Source organism: Thamnophis elegans, chromosome 15 (assembly GCF_009769535.1).
Source record: "Thamnophis elegans isolate rThaEle1 chromosome 15, rThaEle1.pri, whole genome shotgun sequence".
In the NCBI taxonomy this organism is placed as follows: Eukaryota; Metazoa; Chordata; class Lepidosauria; order Squamata; family Colubridae; genus Thamnophis; species Thamnophis elegans.
This window is the reverse complement of record NC_045555.1, coordinates 48,721,561-48,741,994: the sequence shown is the minus strand read 5'-3', so window position 1 is coordinate 48,741,994 and position 20,434 is coordinate 48,721,561. Positions and strand designations below refer to the sequence as shown.

General features: G+C 47.8%; 1 protein-coding gene across 1 annotated transcript; it reads right to left on the bottom strand.

Moving 5' to 3' along the window:
• Positions 1 to 715: 715 nt before the first annotated feature.
• On the bottom strand, positions 716 to 5,699 carry NKX6-2 (NK6 homeobox 2). The gene is made up of 3 exons (XM_032231706.1): positions 5,282 to 5,699; positions 4,541 to 4,713; positions 716 to 985 (listed from the first exon to the last, which is right to left on the bottom strand). Exons 1-3 carry the CDS (start codon positions 5,697 to 5,699, stop codon positions 716 to 718), a joined length of 861 nt encoding a protein of 286 aa, XP_032087597.1.
• Between the last annotated feature and the right edge of the window lie 14,735 nt (positions 5,700 to 20,434).

Here is a 20,434-nt window from a genome sequence, read left to right as displayed (position 1 = left end):
CCAAAGTGGTGCAAACCGGCTGAATCCACCACTAGGATTGCAATCCAGAGCAGCGGCAACACCAGGCAAAACCCCTCCGGTCCCTGGTGCCCAAAAGGTGGAGAGGGGGGAGGCTGCTCCAGAAACCCCCCGGATACAACGGACAGCCCCCCCCCCTCTGCCCAGCAGCTGTGCTTGAGCTGAGCACCTCTGGCTGCAGGCGCCGCAGGGCGATCCTTGCAGAGGCCGCTTCAAGGGCGCGAACGATCCTTGCTGTCAGCGCTCTTTCCGCTTGTTGCATTTCCCAAGTTAGAAGGGGGGGGGGGTGAAAAGCAAAGACCCCCCCCCTCCCACAGGCGTTGCTCCTCCACGAAGGCCGGAATAACAGTTAGCAGCTGGAAGGGACCTCGGAGGTCATCTAGTCCAACCCCCTGCTCAGGCAGGAGGCCGACACTGGGGGTTCGAACCGCCGGCCTTCCTGACTGAGAAGCTCGGGGTCAGAGCCACCTAACCAGGCCCGTCTTCTTTCCTTCCTCCGCACCGGGGCGGCGGCGGCGGCGGCGAAGAGGGAGAAAGGGCGGCCATTAACTTATTCCATAAAAATATATATAGATATATATATATATACATATATACACAGAAGGAAGGAATTTCCCCTCACGCGGGGCTGCGGAGGGCGCGGGGGGCCGCCAGTCGCGAGGAGGAGGCGGAGAGGGCTTGCGGGCCAGGGCCGGAGTCACGAGGGCTCCGGGGCGTCGCTGCAGGGGCTGAGCAGGGCCAGCGGGGCGGCGGCGGCGGCCGCCTTGTGCTTCTTGAGGAGCCGCGTGATCTTCTCGTCGTCGGAGTTGGGGTCCAGCGGCCTGTTGTACTCGTCGTCGTCGTCCTCGTCCTCGTTCTCCGAGCTCCCCTTCAGCTTCTCCGTCTCCGAGTCGTGCTTCTTCTTGGCCGAGGCCATCTCGGCCGCGTGCCGCTTCCGCCATTTGGTCCGCCGGTTCTGGAACCAGACCTGGGCCGGCCGGAGAGGGAAAGAGGGAGGAGAAGGAGGAGACGGTTAAAGGCCTCCCGAGCAGCGGCCTCCAGGGCCTTAGGCCGCTTTCAGCCTGGCGGACTTCAACTCCCAGAACCCCCCAGCCAGCAAAGCCTCCCGGGGAATTCTGGGGGTTGAAGTCCTCCAGGCTGAAAGCGGCCAAGGCCCTGGAGGCCCCTCCGTTAGCCGTCAGGGAGGAGGATCTGCTTCACCCACACTCAGCCGAGGCGCCGTTTCTCCCGCCCCGCGTTCCCCGGCCGTGCTGAGGGGCCGTGTGGCATCCCCCCCGCCTGGCCCTCCCGCTTGATCGCGCACTGACACGGGCGGCGGCCTTGAAGCGGCCCAGGAGGCCACCACGGGGTCCCAGTGGGCGACCCTCCCTCCGTCCCTCCACCCGCTCTGGGATGGCGAAGGAGGCCGCGGCTCCGTCCTTCCGGGGGGGCTTTTAAGCCCCGAAGTCGGTTTGCGGCAAAAGCGGCCGTTGGTTGGAGGACTGGCGGCGGCGGCGGGGAGTTGGGGAAGGGGCTCCCCGGGGAAGGCGCCGGGAGGCCTCGGTCCGTCCCCTGCGGGTGTTTGCAACGGGACCCCTGCGGGCTGGGAATAACCCCGTTTCCATGGGAGGAAAGGCCTCCAATTGCGGCCATTCGGCTTTCCCCGGATTTCAGTCCAGCAAAAGCAGCAAAATGGATGTTTTGGTGGGAAGGAAGAGAGGCCAAAGGAGCAGCCGAAGGGCCGGAAAGGAAAGGGGCTTCTCAAAATGTAAATGGAATTATTTCAAATTTTAGGGAGGATAGAGGAAAAAAGCAAGACCTGAATTTTACTAAACGTTTATTTAAAAGCTTTTTTTTTTAAGTCTCTAAACCTTTTTTAAGCTTAAAAAAGAAAAGCTCTTCACTCAGCCAAGAATCAGGGAGAAAAAGAGGGGAGAATAGGGAGTTTCATCCTCAAAGTAGAATTCTTCATTCCGCCTAGATTATTATTATTATTATTATTATTATTATTATTATTATTGTCATTGTACGAATTGTGCTTTTGTTTGTTTTAAAAGAACGCTTCCTATTTTAAAAACTCTTGGAGTTTGGAGTTTCAGCCTGTAAAATGTCAGTTCCCCAAAACTGTGAATAGGTTTCACAACTGAGAACTCCAGGATCCGAGTGGAATTTAGCTATAAGAGCAACAGGGCTTGTTTTGAACACATTAATTTGAACCGTACACATTTTTATTCTTAAATCGGATTCAGATACTTAAGATGAGCCTAAGGCAGAGAATGCCACTTAATAGTATCCTGACTGCTAATGCTGAAGATAATATGCTGTTTAAATCCCCCCACCTTTATGACCAGCTGCACCTCAGAGCCACAAAAATAGACATTTCCATGCAAATACACAAAGGCCAGGAGGTCTTGTCCCGGAGATCTATTGACAGTAGGTTCTCTATATCCCACTGAGTGCCCTGACATTAAACATTATGCTAAAATAGTGCAGCAGTCTGGATTTAAAGATCAAAGCAATCCAGGGCATACGTGGTACCCACAAAAACCTAAATCAATATCACTTTTGTGCAGCTACATCTTTTTTTCTGAGTTCCTGCACAATTCCAAGAAAATTTAGTTTAGGGTCCTGTGATTAGGTGGAAGCTCATGTATATTTTTAAAAATCACATTTTGCCCTTAGAATCTGGAACTTGGTATAATTATTCCTCAACTGACAGCCTTGCGATGCTTCTGCAGGAGACACCTGCGGAACAATTTGCCTATGTGCAGGCGCACAGCCTCTAAACCATGACACCCCGTTCACTCACCCGCCACTGATTCCAAAGTTAGTAATTTGTAGGAAGGAAATTTCTAAGGACCCTGCTTTCAAATAGGAGGGTTTTCAACTACGCTGTAAGCAGATTTCCTCTGAGGCAAAGTCTCCTTTGATTTAAGGAGCGCTCCCAGCAAGCCTCTTTGAAATACAGATGAACCACTTTCTTCACCAAAACAAAAACCAGCTGAACTCAATAGAGCTTTCCAAGAAGCCCCCTTGGAATTAATTGCTAACTTTGCAGGGGAAGGGTTTTTTTTTTGAAATTCTTTGGATATCTTGGTATTAATTACTGGATTGGTGCTAATACTATCTAAAGATCTTCCACTTGAAAACTTAACTTAAAATTTAACTTCTCTTTTTTCTAAATTAAATTTAAAAAAAAACTTGCTCAGAATATGGATTAAATCTCAGTACGGTGAGGTCCATCTCTAATGTGCATCAGGCTGTTAGCCGCACATTAAGCAAGACCCTTGGCCTCTTAAAGGCATAAGACATGTTAGCTCATATTAATATCCCCTTTTGTCCTTCTGTAACACTAGAAAATAAGGCAACCTTTAAGACTATTATTTCTTTTGTTTTCAGGACAATTCATTCTAAGAATGACCATAGAATGGAGTTGTGAGAGAAATTCCAGCCTTCTACAAAGACTAAAACAGGTAGGTACTAACTTTGCCTAAAAAGAGGCTTTCTTATATTCAGGAAGAGATAATCTTTGAATTTGTAATGAAAGCATCTGATTCCAATCCATGTTTAGGGTTTGGCATAGAAGTATTTTATTTTCGGTTCAACAGGTGGGTTATTGCACAATCCCTCATTAAATAAAATACTTCTGATTCCTTTCCTGGTTCCTGAGAAAACGGTGAAATTGCCCCCCTGAACTCTAGTCTAAAGAAAAGCTCTTTTGAGGGGATTTGTAATGCAAAGGTTGTCTCAAACTTGGCCACAAGGAAACTTTCAATTAATTAGTTTAGCTTTTATTTCCAAAAAGGTTCTCTCATTTTTAAATAATTTGCATCTTGCCGGAAACTTGGTTTTCCTCCCCAGACCTTAAAACGTTTCAGTTTATCTCATTGCTAGAACTTAAGATGAGTGAAAAGGTAAAACAGCCACGGGATGAGTTAATCTGTTTGGAGCAAGTTTGGAGCCAGGGAGAAAGACTGAAAAAACAATTTTTACATTTAACCTCTTCATAACATTATTTAATCCTAGCAATTTTTAATTTTGGCAAATTGTGCAACGAAGAATGTGATCTATACTAAATAACAAAAGTTTCCCAAAGTTCAGGAGTTGCTTTTTTGTTTCGTTTTGGGGTGTTTTTTTTTTGACGTTCAGGAACGAACTGTGGGCATTAATATGAGCTGCCTGGCCGGAAGCCTTTGACAGCAAACCTAATTTTGCTCTAAGAGACCCGTATCTTGGGTTCCCTCACGGCAAGACCAAGTGCCTAGGAAAAAGCGGCCCAACCTGGATCCAATCCAGGGAAGCTGCGAATCCTCCCTAGCGCCGCTTCGAAGGCTCCGTTGCCTTCCTTGGAGACCCTCCGTCCTAGTTCAGGCCGGGGAGGGAGGGAGGGAGGGAGGGAGGGAAGGGGGGCTAAGTAGGGCTCCCACCTTGCAACCTGCGGGGCCCCGGAGAGGTTGGGAGTCTGCCAGTCCAATCCAGCCTCCCTCCCTCCCTCCCTCCCGGGTCTGGAGCCGCTTCGGAGCCGCTGCGCTGGGCGCCCTACCTTGACTTGGCTCTCCGTCATCCCCAGCGAGTAGGCGAGGCGGGCTCTCTCCGGGCCGGCCAGGTACTTGGTCTGCTCGAAGGTCTTCTCCAGCGCGAATATCTGCTGGCCGGAGAAGGTGGGCCGCGAGTGCTTCTTCTTGCCGTCCTTGTCCAGGACCATCCCGGCCTGGGCTGGAAACGGGGGAGAGGAAGAGCGGCCCCGTCAGCGCCTCCGAAGGGGCAGGGGAACCGCGCTGGCCACGGCGCTCCACCGCCATCCCCCGCCGGCAGCCAAGAGGACGGAGCCGGCGTCTCCGAGGGGAGGGCGGAGGCCGAGCGGCAAATCGAAAGGAGCCCTTTGCCCGCCCCGCGCAGCCTCGGGAAAGGCCGCCTCGGCTCCCCCCGCCTGGCTCAACGGGCGGCGGAGGAGGCGGCGGCGGCAGCAGCAGGAGAAGCCCGGACGGGGGGCCTCCGAACGGGACGAGACCCTCCGGCGGAGTCCGCTACCCGGCAAGCTCGGCCACTTGGCGCCCGGGAGCCGCCTTTGGTTCCGATGTCCTAGGAACGGCTGCGGCCACATCGGCGCCCCGGCCAAGGCGAGGGGATCCGGGCAGAGCGCCGAGGGGGAGCAGAGAGAGTGGGCGATGGGGGTCCCATGCAACGGGCGGTGAAAGATGGAAAGGGATCCAAAGGATCCCCTGGGATCTCCACCTGCCCCCTCCCCGCGCCCCCCTCCCCTCCCCCAGAAGACCCGCCTTACCGGGGCAGACGAGCCGGGGGTCCCTCCAGGGCGACCCCTGCATGACTCCGGGCCAGAAAATGGGGGGCCTCCCGGGCAGCTCGGCCAAGGGCTTGGGGTATCTGGAGACGGCGGCCGGGTTGAAGTACATCCCCGCGGCGGCCAGTCCGTTCAGGCGGGGCAGGCCGGAGAGCAGGTTCCCGGCGGCGGCGGCGGCGACGGGTCTGCCCAGGATGTCGCTGATGCCGTGCGGCGTCCCCAGCGGGATCTGCGCGTTGAGGCCGCCCAGGGCGGGCGCCTTGAAGCCGGCGGGGCTCTGCAGGGCGTAGGGGAAGAGCGAGGTCTTCATCTCGGCCATGTTGTGCAGCGCGGCCAGCGGCGTAGTGCTCAGCACGAAGGCGCCCTGCCGGTTAGCCTCCATCGGCCCCACCGCTAGCATCGGGCAGCGTCCAGGGGCGGCGGGGCGGGGAGGGCAGGGGAGCCGCCGCCGCCGCCGCCGCTTCCCGTCCTGCAAGCGGGGGAGAGCGCCGGCGGGACCCTCCTGGCGGAGAAAGCAGCAGCAGCAGCCGAAACAGCCGAGACGCCTCGCCAAGTTCGGCCCCACGTGGAGGGCGCCGAGCGGAGGCCGCGGCCGTCCCGAGTCCCGCCCGTTTGCCGAGGAGAGCCAGCCCAGCCGCGATCGCCCGCGGTGGGAGCTTCTCCGGCCAGGGGAGGAGGAGGGAGGGCGGCTGGGCGCGGCGGTCGTCGCCCGGGGAAGGCGGCGCGGGAGGAACCGCCCCGGGCCGCTCCAGGATTCCGCCGGCTTTCCTGCCTTTGCGGGGGGGGGGGGAAGAAAGGGGGGGAAAAGCCCCGGTTGGAGATCCTGCGGGGGGCGAAGCGGAGCCTCCGGTCCCCCGTTTCCTTCCCGGCCTCCGCTGAGCTTCCCCGCCGGCGAAAGCGCCCCGTCCGCGGACTCTCCGCTCGGGACGAGGCGCGCTGATAACCTCGCCGCCACCTGCCAGCCGCGCTGCTCCGATTGGCCGGGATCTCCTCCGCGGCCGCCGCTCTCAGCCAATGGCTGCCGGCCTTGGCCTCCGCCTGGCTCTGCGCGGGGGGCGGGGCTGCGCGGGGGGCGGGGCCGGAGCGAGGCCGCTTGAAGCTTCCGCGATAAAAGTCGTCGGAGTTTCTTTTAAATGGCTGTAAATCCACCCGCTGATTTATCTCCCCAACGATTAAATAAATCCCGCGGAATGGGAGTTTAGTTAGGCGTAAGCTTCGTTTTCCTTCTCCTTGCCCCTTCTGGGTGCAAGCCATAAATCCTCAAAAAAATTAATAAGTGCGGCGTTGATGCCCCTGAAGCCCCCCAGACCTCCCGCCCCATCATTCAAAGCCCCCTTTTACAAGTGAAGGCTCCCCCCCCCACCCACCGCCCCCCGCCCCCCGCCCCGCTCCTCTCAGGCCGCTGAAACCACGGACGACGCGGCTTTTCCCACGGCAGCCCGCGGTTTCAAGCCACATAAGACGGAATCTGTGGATTTGCCGTTTCCTTATTGATTTTTTCCTACCTGGATTCCCCCCCACCCACCCCCACCCCTCCTTTCCAGACGCCGAGAAAGGGGAAAAAAAGTCCTTTGCTTGATCTGGAGGGATTTTAAGGGCGCTTAATCTTCTCCTGCAAAATACCTTTTATAGCAGATTTCGCGTCCCCATTGATGACATTGGAACTGCCGCCTCCTGCGCTCCATTTTTCAGCCCGACTTTCCAAATGGAACCAAGGGAGGGAGGGCGGGGGGGGGAATCTTTTCTGAAGCTCCTCTTGGTCGACCCTTTCAGTCAAGGGTTTATTTGGCAGCTTAGGTATGTGTCTCTCCTTGCCTTGTTACTTTTTTATTTAAAAAATAAGGTCCCAACAAGCACAAGTGGAGCGAATTATCCGATCCGGCTTTAAGACCATCTCGAATTCCTGCCCTTCACGGTCTTTGGGGAAACCTGCGATATTTTGAGTTTTTTATAAAAAAAGAAATTGTGTTTTGTCCTTCCCAGGCAAGGGGTCGTTTCTTAGGCTACTTTTGAAACGAACTGCGGGTAATATTTCCTCTTTTACTCCTTGCTGGGTTCTTGGCGGTTTTCTGCCAGAATTTTGCAACCACCTGCATTCAGCGCTCCTAGTTAGAGGCCGCATCCGGAATCGGCCTAATGATACTTACGCCATAAGTATTTTAGGTGGGACATTTCCGTGCCAAGCCGGCAGCTTCTCTTGACCCGACCTTGATATTTCATAGTTGTGAATGCTGGGAAAGGACTGGAGAAAGGAAGGCCAAGGCGAAGGAAAAGGGTTTTTTTTAAAGCTTCACCAATAAAGAAGAAAGATTGTGGAAAGGCAACTGCGACGGAAAATCGGATCTACTTGGAGATCTAATCTTGGGTCGGTCACCGGGACCAGAGGTTCAGTCTTCCGAGCTTTCGGATTCGTGCAGGAGCCCATCCGTAGATAACTTCTTCAAAAGACCCATTTGGACTTGCCGGTGGTCTTCAGTGCAGAGGAAAAGGCGCCCCCGACCATAGCTGTATTCAGTTACTGTGGGCGAGTGGGAATATTAAACCTGTTGCCTTCCACGCGTCGGCCTCGGATGCAATATTATACCCGCGAAGGGGACACCCGATTGCTACCCAATTTGAGATAGTGAATCTGGGTAAGGTTTTTCTTTTCCTGCATGGAAAAGAGCATTTTCTAGGCACGCGTCTCACATAATAGAGAACTACTTTTTGCTGTATCTTCCGCAGAGGAACTGGCTCTAAGCGTCGTTCAGCTCGCTGGCTTCTCCCTCTCCTCCTCCTAATAATATTTTCTTTAGACCAGACCCATCGGCGACTAAAGTACTTGGACCGATATTTCAGTTGGTTCTTTTTCTCCTCGTTTCTCCCACAGCACCCAAACTACTCCAACTCAGAAAGTTGCATTTGTATCCTTCCCATCGTCCCCAAAATCTGAATCCTCCCCAAACGCAGCTGCCCGCATAGAGCGAGTGCTCGCAAGGAGCAACGTTACTAGGAAGCGCGGGTCCTTGTGGCCTTCGGTTACACCTTTTCTTGGCGTTTGGGGGGGGGATGAGGGGAGAGGAGGGGAGAGAAAGAGAAAGAACAAACCCTCTGGTAAAGAGAGAGAGAGGAGAGAGAGGGAGGGAGAGAGAGAGAGGGAAAGAGAAAGAGAAAGAAAGAAAGGAAGGAAGAAAGGAAGGAAGGAGGAAGAGACATCTGTTCTGGAGATCGCCCTTAGTTTCCCCTTAGTCTAACTCTCTTCCAACGCACATTCAGGCTTCCAGTGAAACGCTGTTGACAGGAGCCTCGGGATAAACTTCAGCGGGGCTGGTTTTCTGCCAACCGCTGAGCGCCTCGTTTAGCGGGCACCTCGTAGCGGAATTCGGAGTGGCGGATTTCATGGGCTCCGGCGCGAGCCAAAGTCAGAGGAAGCGCCGCGGCTGCAGCAGCCTCTGTGCGCTCAGATCTGGGGCCGAGCGAGGTGGTCGGTTTGGGGGGAACGTCGAAAGAGGACGCCGATCGATTCCAGGGGGTTTCCAACCCACGAACCCAACGGGGCTTTGTCAGGAACGGTTGGAGGAGGGAAATGCTCCGGTACGTTTCCCTGTTCCTGAATGCCTTTCCAATGGCAGATTCACGGTCGCAATGTTGACGCGCCTGGAACGGAGGTTAGACGGTTCAGACAAACAACTTCGCGTTTTTTAAGCCGGAGCTTGCTTGGAAAAAGAGTTCTTCTCTTTTTAAAAAGGGTCCTAGTTCCCTCCCCCCCCTCTTTTTCCTTTTCCTATTCTTTCCCCCGCTCTTCCTTTTAGGGAACCAGGTAACAGCAGCGAACGGCGCCTCTGTTATTCAGAATAAGATCAGAGAGCAAGAATAGGAAAAATGCAAAGATATACCAAGTTCTGAAATGCCTGCAACAGGTCAGCCCCAACGGGCACAGAGCGGACGGACACGGGGGAGATTTCTAGATTCCTTTTATCAGGCCGATCGAGGCAAATGAGGCTCCCTTATCAGCAGCCTCGCCTTTCGGGGCAGCTTCGTCCTTAGGAAAGTATTTGGGGGAGAATCCAAACGCGGCTTTCACTTTGGAATGCGGGGTTCGCGCGACAGCCTCCCCCAACCTTCTGCCCTTCCTACAGGCTAGACTGCAATTCCCATCATCCCCAAACAGGACCAAGGGATGGCTGGGAAGGTCGTCGCGCGTGGCCCAATTTCTCTCTGGAAGCCTAAAATCCCTCGATCCCACCCGGAGCCGACTCGTTTCTTAAGGCGGTATAGAAAGCGCTCCGCATCTTCTCGGGGGATTCTTTGGCCCCGTTTGTCGCCGGAGCTCCAACTCCGAGAGCAAAGGGATTGGGGGGGGGGACTCCCAGTCCTCAGTCGTTTTTTAAGGCGCCCCCCGCCCCCCGACGGGAAGAGCCGCTCCTCGTTTTCAGACGGCCACCAATTTCCTGCTTTTAACTGCAGCAGATCCAGGGGGTCTCCCACCGCTTCCGAAGGCTGCGTCATGCCTCCAGGCACGCCCACCCACCCACCCACCCACCGCGACCCCCGCGGTGGCTCCAAAGAGACCGGGGGAGGCCACTGGGGCGTCCCCGAAGAGAGATGCGGGGTGGGGAGAAAGAATTGCTAGAGAATCCAACCGAGCAAAGAGTCAAATTTGGGGGATCCTTACAGGCTTCTCAGCCGAGCAGAAGTTGGAGTGGAGGTAAAATTGTAGCCCTACTCTGTAGCATGAAGCCTTCTAGCCACTTTGAATAAACCTTACCGTCCCAGGAGGACAGCCAAGAGGTGAGTCTGAAGAAGGAAGACCCCGCTTAGCCCCTTCCTGCGATACTTAATCCTATCACTCAGCAAGCAGAGCGGAGAAGGGTGGAGGATGAAGTCCGACCCCTGTGGAGACTGCAGAGCTCACTGGAAAAGGTGAAGAAGACCCCGGGATAAGGTGGAGTCTCCTCCTGCCTTCCTCCAAGGAGTGTTGGAGAGCAGGGACAGGAGGGGAGCAGGGCCACCTTATTGGGAGAGTCGGAATATGAGAGAACCGCAGGCCACAGGATGGTTTTCCCAAGTGGGGAATGGCTAGAAAACTCTCTAATCCACAGCCATGGCCATGACAAAGGTAGGCGATTCCTGAGAAGTCATTCTGGACTTTAAAGTGTCCCTAGAAGGTCTGCAGAACTTTTCAGGCATTTCAAATACTGAGTTTTATTATATATTTATATAATCTCCAGGGGCAAAAAAAAAAATGTCTTCCTTCTCTAAGCATCTCTCTAATATTTCTTAGAAAATGTTGGGCCCGCTTTGTTAGAGTAACGTTGGGGTTTAAGTGTTTGCAGTGGTGCAGCTAAGTCAATTGAATGGAAATCTTTGTTCAAATGGCCTTGTATATTAGTTGCAAAGTATCTAACACAATCAGCATTCCCTTCTCCCTCACAAATTCCACAATTCTATGTTCTTAAGGATATGGCTTACTGGGTAATTCAATTTCTCTAAAAGTCAAGAAATAAGAAAAAAAACGGCACAAAGAAAAAAAATTTCCACATCAATAGTTTTTTAAAAAGTGTATTGGGTTTTTTAAAAAAATCACTTAAATTATACTAACACTATTAATACAGGGCTAACACATAGTTGATATGAAAACAATTGCTATTTTCTTGTAGGAAATGATATAAATAGTTATATGTAAATAATGAGACTCTTGTGTGGAAGAAAAGATGGTTCTGTACTGAACTGAATTATAGCAAGTCCTTGTTTAGTGACTGCAAGTGGGGCCAGCATTTCAGCTGTTAAACAAAACAGTTACTAAGTGAAAATCTCATGACTGTGCTTAGGATTTTACCTCAAGTTTTTCTTTGCTTCTTGCTACCTCCTTCTGTTCTTCTTTTTTCTCTTTGAGGACATCTTGGAATGGAATAAATAAACAAGAGAAAATAAGAGCAGAAGATCATGCTGTAATTGTGATGACTGGTTGCTACATTTTTTTAGGGCTGTAATAACTTTGGAAGTCACTAAACAAGGCAGTAAGTGAGGCCTACCTGTCCCTCCAGGCCCTTGGCTCTGTCTTCTTGAACCATAGTTTGATTTGGTTTGCGGTTTCTCTTGTCACTCTGCAATGGAGAGACCTGATCTTGGCCAAGGTCTTTGGCCCTGAGAACCTTGATGTCTTCTATCCATCCCTCTCTTTGTCTTCCTCTCCAGCTTTCACTGTGATGCCACATTCCCAGGTAATTCTTTTTTATCAGGTCATTTCAAATGCCATTTTCCCAGCCACCCTCGGAAAAGGTGTTATATAACGGAAGCACTGCTAAGGCATGTGTCCTAGGCTTTCTTTCCTGTAGGAATGGTTTTTTTCAGGCAGCAACTTTCTTCACTATTTAACATCAAATCATAAGGGTTTGTTGGCAAATTATATAGAGTTGCTACCCCAAGATCTCCAGACACCCAACATTTCTTAAATATGCTGTATTGATGAATAGGCCAGAATGCATTATGGCACTAAGAGCGAGTGGTTCAGGCTCAGGAGAAAGAGTTTTGTCTGGGAAAAACAAAAACAATCCATTTTGATCCAAGCTGCATTTGATTAAAAATTGAAAATGATTAAAAGTAACATTTTAATATTAAAATATTTAATTTGTTCTTTGTCAAAGTACTTTTAGCTCTTGCCACTTGAACAGTTTATGTGATACAAAATCTAATGCATCAATAAAAGAACTGCAGTGAATAGAATAGAAAAGAATGGAATGGAATGAAATAGAATAGAATAGAATTCTTTATTGGCCAAGTGTGATTGGACACGCAAGGAATTTGTCTTTGGGGCATATGCGGTCAGTGAACATAAAGAAAAATAAAATACATTCATCAAGAATCATAACGTATAACACTTAGTGATAGTCATAGATTACTAATAAGCAATCAAATCATACTAAAAAACAAATCATACTAAGAATAAAAATGGATGTCGATAGAGAGGAGAAGAAGATACTTCTGGATGGGCCATAGATGACAACTCATTACAGAGAAGTTAAAATATAAATTTAGTTTCAAGTGGTTTTCAATTTCACTGAGTTACAGAGTTGGTTTTAAGGATATAGTATCAAATGCCGAATGCCCTGTGCTGCCATGTTTCTGCTCTAATTCTCTCTTAATAACATCAATCAAAAATGCACAGACATACATGTAATAATTTTAGTAGATCTACCATCCACCTTAAGGTTTTTAACAGGTTGACCTTCAGTTGATTAATTAATCACGGACATTTAAACAAATAGAGCTAGTGAAGGTGCCTTTTGGAACGGTCTTGAGAGAAGGTGGAGTTATTTTCTGTTGTGAAAAAAACCTACAATATAGGTCACCACATTGGTTCTCCTTTCGAGAAATAGAGGCTATATTGAAAATTGTGGTGCCTTCCTCCATAGGTCTTATCCTACATATTCAATTTTCCAATCCTACCTAGAAAGTTTCTGCAGCTGTTGCATTGGAATACAGAATAGTTCTAACAAAGCTTTAAGACTTCAAAACAGAAAAAACTTTTCTGGGGAACAGGTAACTTTTGAAAAGATGTTGCTGTTGATCTGGGTCTTAATAGTTTCGGCTTCCATAAAACATCCCATATTTTATCGCCAAGCTCCTGTCCCACTGATATAAAGCCCGAGTTTGCATTCCAGAGACTTCTTCCTTGTTCACCTGATGTTTTCTTATTGCAGAACAGATGAAATAAACAATTTGTACAGAAGGCAGGAATTCACTCTTCTTTTCCTAAAGAAGGAACGTTGAGGCTGAAGGCCGTCTAGGCATCCTATTCTCTGACCTGGAGGCCTTTCACCCAAGTGTGCGTTGTTGTGCAGTGGTGGAGGCCAACCTTGTCTGCCCTTGGAACTGTGGCAGTTCAACAGCACAGCATGGAGAACGTGGTTGGAGGAAGTGCTTTAATTTCCCATCACGGGATTCTGTTCGTCCAACCGGGTCCAGCAACCAGCCACGAACCGTCTGCGGGATTGAAGCAGCTCCTAACTGTATGTCAGCATTTCCTTGGAGAGAGAATTCCCACTGTCATCTCTCATCCAGTCGATCTGCAATGTGGTGATGAAAATCTTCTTCTCCGTTTTGTTTTTGTATTATGTGGGAGAATTCGTCTCCCCTTTTAACGGATCTGGTTTGGAGTCCGTCCCCAAAGGCCTCCTGGGGCAGCCAGGGGTTTATCAGTTTCCCCAGCCCACAGCCACAGAGAAGGAGGGGCTGACCTATTCTTCAAAGCACTGGAGGACCGGAAAAGAGGCGGCAGATGGAAGGCTACTAAACAGACATCCAAGCTAGAACTAAGGAAAAACTTATTGACTGAGAACAATCAATCGGTGGAATTCTTACTTCTGGATGTTGTAGAAACTGGGTGGGGGGGTTAAAGAAGAGTCTGGGCAGCAATTTGTCTGCAATAACACAGGACAGGCCTATCAAACTGGTGGCCCCTGGACCTGATGCGTCATGTGCAGGCCACGCCCACCCTGGCTCCCCACAAGCAAAATCCCACCGTGACACGTCACAATACGTCACATGATATGATTGAGCTTGACACTTGTGGTTTAGGGTCTCCTGCTTAAGGAGGGGATTGGACTGGAAGGCCTCCAAAGTCCTTTCAGCCCCATTACTTCCATGTTTTAAAATATGGGTCGTCATTTTTGCTTTAAACAGCGAAGGTACAGGTAGTCCTCAACTTACAACTGTTCATTTAGGGACGGTTCAAAGTTACAACAGCACTGAAAAATGTGACACGGCCATTTTTCACACTTACAACCTTTGCAGCATCCCCATGATTTTATGATCAAAATTCAGGTGCCTGGCAATTGGTTGGTATTTATGACCGTGGCTACGTCCTAAAGAAATATGTGCCAGTTGCCGAGTGCCCTTAAATGTGACCACGGGGGCTCCTCGGCTGACAAAACTTTGAATCCCAACCAGCTTCCAGCAAGCAAAGTCAGTGGGGGAAACCAGATTAATGTTCACATGTTTCACCTAAAGGCTGCAGTTTACTTTTCAAGTGTGGCAAAAAAAAAAGGTAAAATCGGGCACGACTCACTTAACAACCACCTTGCTAAGCAATGGAAATTCTGGCCCCAATTGTGGTTGTAAGTCAAGCACTACCTGACCCTCAGTGCTTGGAGAGCTGCATTGATGGACAATTGGCTCCTGGAACAATTCAAGATGCTGTTTGCCACCTTGGTGATCAGGGGGTGACTCTTTGCGGGAACGTCTTCTCCCATTCCCACCGCTTGCCTGATCCAGTCAGGTGGGCTCTCTCCATATTTTCTCAGAGGTTGTGTAATAAGGGCCAGGAGAGCCTCCTCCAATCTCCCTCCTGATATCCAGAAAGTCTACAGACTTGGTTATTCCATCCAACCTCATTTGCATGATGAGTTGGCCTTTTGGGTTTTGGTTCTGTTTACCTCTCGATGTGTTTCAATTTATGGGTTGTATTTGTGACTTTGCTGAACCCTGTTGCACTTACCTTCTTTATTTTTTTAACCCAAATTGTAGATTTGTGAAATTGTATGACCCTCAGCATTGGTCTGACGGGAGAGTTTTATTTGCCCTGAAAATAAGGAAATATGCAAGTAGAGCACACCCTATAACTAAATTCAGATCAGCTACTCATCCAATCAGATCTTCATCGGCTGCACTCAGTATTACTAATCAAGTCAGAAATCACTATTCTGATTCACCAAGGGCCTTCTTTCTTCTTCCCAGGAATTCGGTAATGTCCCATGAGGTTTTGTAGCAAAAGAATACTAGCAAGATTTTGTTACCTCCTTCCAATTGGACAAATAAAGAATCTGGCTTGCCTCACTTGTCTTGTTTTCATTGTGGTAATTTAAGATTTAGCAACTACACCAACGATGGATAGTTTCACATCTGAAAGAAGGAGGTTTGCTTAATAATTATTCATTCTTCATGGATATTGCATCCAATTTTAGTCACTACAATGTAGAAAAGATGTGGAGACTCTAGAAAGAGTGCAGAGAAGAGCAACAAAGAGGATTAGGGGACTGGAGAATAAAACCTATGAGGAACGGTTGCAGGAACTGGGAATGTCTAGTTTAATGAAAAGAAGGACCAGGGGAGACAGGATAGCAGCCTTCCAATATCTCAGGGGTTGCCACAAAGAAGAGGGAGTCAAGCTATTCTCCAAGGCACCTGTGGGTAGAAGAAGAAGCGATGGGTGGAAACTAATCAAGGAGAGAAGCAACTTAGAACTGAGGAGAAACTTCCTGACAGTGAGAACAATTAGTCAGTGGAACAGAAGTTGCCTCCAGAAGTTGTGAATGCCCCAACATTGGAAGTCTTTAAGAAGATGTTGGATAGCCATTTGTCTGAAACTGTATAGGGTTTCCTGCCTAGGCATGGGGTTGGACTAGAAGACCTCCAAGGTCCCTTCCAACTCTGTTAGTCTATTCTATTCTATTCTATTCTGTTCTGTTCTGTTCTGTTCTATTCATACAACAAGAGCAGCATATACCTATTGGGGGAATCAAAGTTTTTACTCGGTGAAAGTGCTGAAGGAGAGATACGATGCCTGTATCCCCTCCCAATGCTTTTTTTTGCATTAGAAAAGGTAAGCTGGATAAATATTTAGTCGATTCCCAAGTATGCTTTGCAGCACATGTTGCATTGACTGCTTATATATACAGTATAATCTTCAATTTGATGGTTGCAAAAAGCCTTTAAAATAATTTATACATGTGAAATATAATTGATCTATGTAAAACAAATGCAAGTTTTAATCAAGTCAAATGTTTTAAATTACTTCTGAATTAATTGTTCAGTGTTGGACCACTTTTTATCCCAAAGGGGCTTTTTCAAGAGGCAACTGGACTTCCTGGGTTTTCTCTGAAGACGTTTCGCTCCTCATCCAAGAGGCTCCTTCAGCTCAGGACCTGGATGGCCGGGAACCTCCATGGACAGTTTCACTTTTTAATACAAGGCAATGAGAAGGTGCCACATGGTTATAGTTACCCTTCTTACAAACTGTTATTTGTTAATAACATTTTCTTGGGATTTGGGCAGAGAAGGGAAAATGTTTCCCTGCATCCTGTTAACCCAATGAAGGCTAACCCTGCACTAAACATTAAACAAAAAAATAAACAAAACCTTTGCTGCGTGTGATGCATTTAAAGTGCCTATTAGTTGGCTCCTTAATCTGCTCGATTTTATGCCAGGTTAATGATTTTATTCCAGACTGGTGTCATTTGCAATTCTGTTGATTACCCAAAAGCTTCTGGAACTGGAAAACTTCCAGTTAAGAGATTCTGATCACTTAATATATTTTTTTTTGGGGGGGGGGAGTGGAATCTGTATGAGGCAAGTACTGCCACCTGCTGATTATCATCATGAATTGCAGACACCTCACAAAAATACTGATAATTTAACAACCTTCCTACAGAAGTTTTGTGGGATTGCTTGCTGTATGCCATATCATACACCAGGTATCTCCAACCTCCCGTGTAATGGCATTTACTTGGTCTCACTGTTGTTCTGCAGCTTTTAGCAAGTGGTTTATTTCCACTGAATTAAAGGAGAACAAAAGAGGTTGCTTATGGTATATTCCTTTTTATACAGTAGATTATTTTTATGGATAAAAGGAAAACGTGTCTGCCTCATTTTCCTACGAAAGAGTACTATAATGTTAATCTCTGGAAGGGGAAGAAATTAAGCAGGTGTAGATTTCTTGACCTTAATAAATTAAGTTTGTTTTTAACAGTATGTTCTTTTTGATAAAGAAATATTTTGTTGTTGTTAACCTAAAACAAATTACTCCTTCTTCCATCCTTTTTATATCATTCAGTGTGCTGGTTAACAGTTTGTTTATTTTTAAATACCTTCACAGTTTGATCTTGGAGGTCTTCATGCTGAAGTGTGAAATAGAACAATAACTAATACAAGTAAGTTACTGTATGGAAAAATATTGCCGTAGAAAATACTTCTGTTCCTATTCCAATCAGTCAATTAATTTTGCCCAATTCTGGGCTTCAAAATATAGATGATCAGGTCAAGCTTTTAGCAATGGCCTGAACCAAAAATAGTTTTTTTAAGACTGATTCTCAGAGTTTTTAGCAAGATTTGTTAGGATGAATAGAATGGGGTTACAAGAATTCTAGCAGCTACATGATCTTTGGTTTAGAACCATTATATCTCCATATAAATTAGGGTAGACAGATCTTGGTTTTTTTCCCTAACAACCTTATGACAATCTGTTGGAGAGATGGTTACGAGGATATTTACAGCTGTTTAAAAAAACTTTCTTTCATTTCTATGGGCATAGGAATTGACTTCATGGGGGGGGGGGAAATGACCCTATTTTGAGGTGCAAATGTGAGTTACCTATTTTAATATACAAAAAGGAAGAGCAGAAAGGGGTGGGTTTGGGGAAGAGTATAAGGGTATTATATATAGGATACAAGGACACGTTGAAGGGGTTGTGTGGTGCACCTGTAAGTCACCCTTTAGAATCTCATACCTGAAACAATATATTTCACATGTGAGAGAAACACCCAGCCGGTCCATGGAGCTCATCTACCCTAGGATGCTCCCTGTTTAGGAAGTCCTCAACAATTCATGGTGACCAGAAATGAAAGTTGCTTAGCCACCATTAAAAGCTGTCGCAGCAACACACCATTAAAAAAAAGTCCAAAATCAAAGATCTGGTAGCTGAACCAGTCAGATGCGACCTTTGAGAATTAAAGACCAGGGAAAATCTCACCATGTTGCTTTTCCATCTTAACTGGATGAACATTTCCAAATGTAGGAACTAATTAGCTTATTTGTCCTCTGCTTAGGTTTTAATGGCAACCTCCTCATTAGTGATTTGTATCATTTTAGAGTATCCAGCATAGTTTTGTAAATATTACAGTAATGCTGTTTCCCCAATGCCTGGATTATGTTGGAAGAGGGTAGAAATTCCTAGTGAAGAAATGGCCAAGATCTTATTTTAGAACCAGCCGGCTGTTTAAAGTAGCTGGAAGTTCAAGTCTGTGAACAGTGAACGCTTCAGCACCTCGTGACGTACAGTAGAAGCCACAAAGGGGCCATGGGATATTGATGGAGAGTTAGGGAGTTACCCAATCTCTTCCCCATCTATCTACCTGCAAGCTCTTTCTCTGATAGGCTGCTAATCTGAGCTCACTTCCTTCTGTCTTTCTGTACACGCATGAATTCCATGCAGTTGGACTCTCTGCTGAGTAGGAGGTAACTGTCTTGGTATCAGGCTTAGCCCTCCTCTATAAACCAGTGCCCCCCCCCCCCACCTTCTGGGCACCAGGGACTGGTTCCGTGGAGACAGGTTTTTCTGCGGACCGGAGGGGCTGTGGTTTAGCATCTTGCAGTTGGAGCAGCTTTGCTTGTTTACGCGGCCCAGTTTCTGGCATGCCACAGACTGGTGCTGGTCCATGGATCGGGAGTTGGGGAGCCCTGCTATAAACTATTTTCTGTAAATACATCTCCATTGAGGCTATAAGTGTAAAATCGGATTCATTAATCATTGCTCAAGTCAAACTCCCGGTCTCAGGAATGTCTCATCTTACATGTTAGAATGCTCCAGCCTCCAATAAAGGCGGATGAGTTGCTGAAGAAATCTTGAGAGCGATGGAGGCAGAGGCCACAGGAGGATTGCGGAGGAGAAAGAATGGCAGGGAACGTGGCAGCCAATGGAGGCCCTTCTGAACTTGTTTGGATGCATGGCATGTATTCAACATACGGTCTTTTGCCAACTGACTTTGTAAATTAATTTTACGTAGTTCCTTGAAATCAACAGAGTGGAGGACAATTCTGATTCTATAATTTAATCCTTTAATTCTGCAATTGTCCACTAGAGGGCTCTCGGTCACAATCAAGAGACTTTACTGTCAATATATAGTCAGTGTTGAAATGAAACTTGTGAATTTGTTTAAAAGTCAGAGATGCCATGAACTTTTTTGGGCCAACCATCCACTTGATCAAATGGGACGAAGTAACCTATATGAGTTGATGAAGTGGATCATTGCCTAAAACGTTTATCACTTAATTCCAACCTACTTGTTCTTTACTTGTTCTTATTTATTTGTATCATTTGTAACATTCTCAAATATTTTCTTATGTCTAATTTCTCTTCATTCTTCATTCCTAAGCTTTTTCAGTCACTCAGGATTTTGCACATTTTTTCCCCTGAAAACTCATTTTTGTTCTTTTGTTCAGATGAAGAGGCGAAGGTGAATGGCTGTGAGTTCGCCAGGAAAGGTCAGCTGAGCGGCAGGAGAAAACAGGGCAGGAGACCTGGGGTATGTAAATCAATGCTGGAATTCACCTAACTGCACAAAGCTAAGATTTCAGTAGCTTCTCTTCACTGTGTAGCCTAAAAGCCAATAGAAAAAACGATCTTTCTGGCCCCCAATACTGGCCCCATTCAAAGACGATGGACTGCAGGGAGTGCTTTTACTAGCAAGGGCTTGGTTAATGTGGGGACGAGGAGCATCTCCTGTTTCAGCCATGTGACAAATTTTCTAGTATTATCGAGCATCGTAGGAAGGCGTGCAAGAATCTAAAACACACACATTTGAAATGTCTTTCAAAGAAAGTAGCATTGCAACTAGGAACAGTTTAACCTTTTTACAGACAAGTCATAGAAGCAACTCTATAGAAACCCGGTTGCAGAAAATACGACTTCAGCAGCAGAATGGTCAGTGCCTGGAATGCATTGCCTGACTCAGTGGTTCCTTCCCCAAATCCCCAAAACTTTAGACTGTCTACTGTTGGCTTCACCCCATTCCTAGGAGGCGTGTAAGTGGCGTGCATAAGCACACCAACGTGCCTACTCTCCCTGTCCTAACAGCCCCATTTATTCGTATCCCTTTCATGTATTCATAATCTTGTACGCACTTATATCTATTATCTTATATATGCTTGACAAAACAAACAAATACATAAAAATATTTGTGCCACCTTCTTCTTTGCCCTCATTAACTCTGTGGCTATGATGCAGTAATTGTATTAAGAAAGTGCAAAGTTAGCATGGTCCTTAATATGGCTGATTTTTCAAGGATGTGCATCCTTCCAGAATAACTCTATGAGTTAGGAAAGAGGACAGGAAAAAAATTGGGAAATGCAGCCATTCCTACTATGATGCTCCATTAAAAA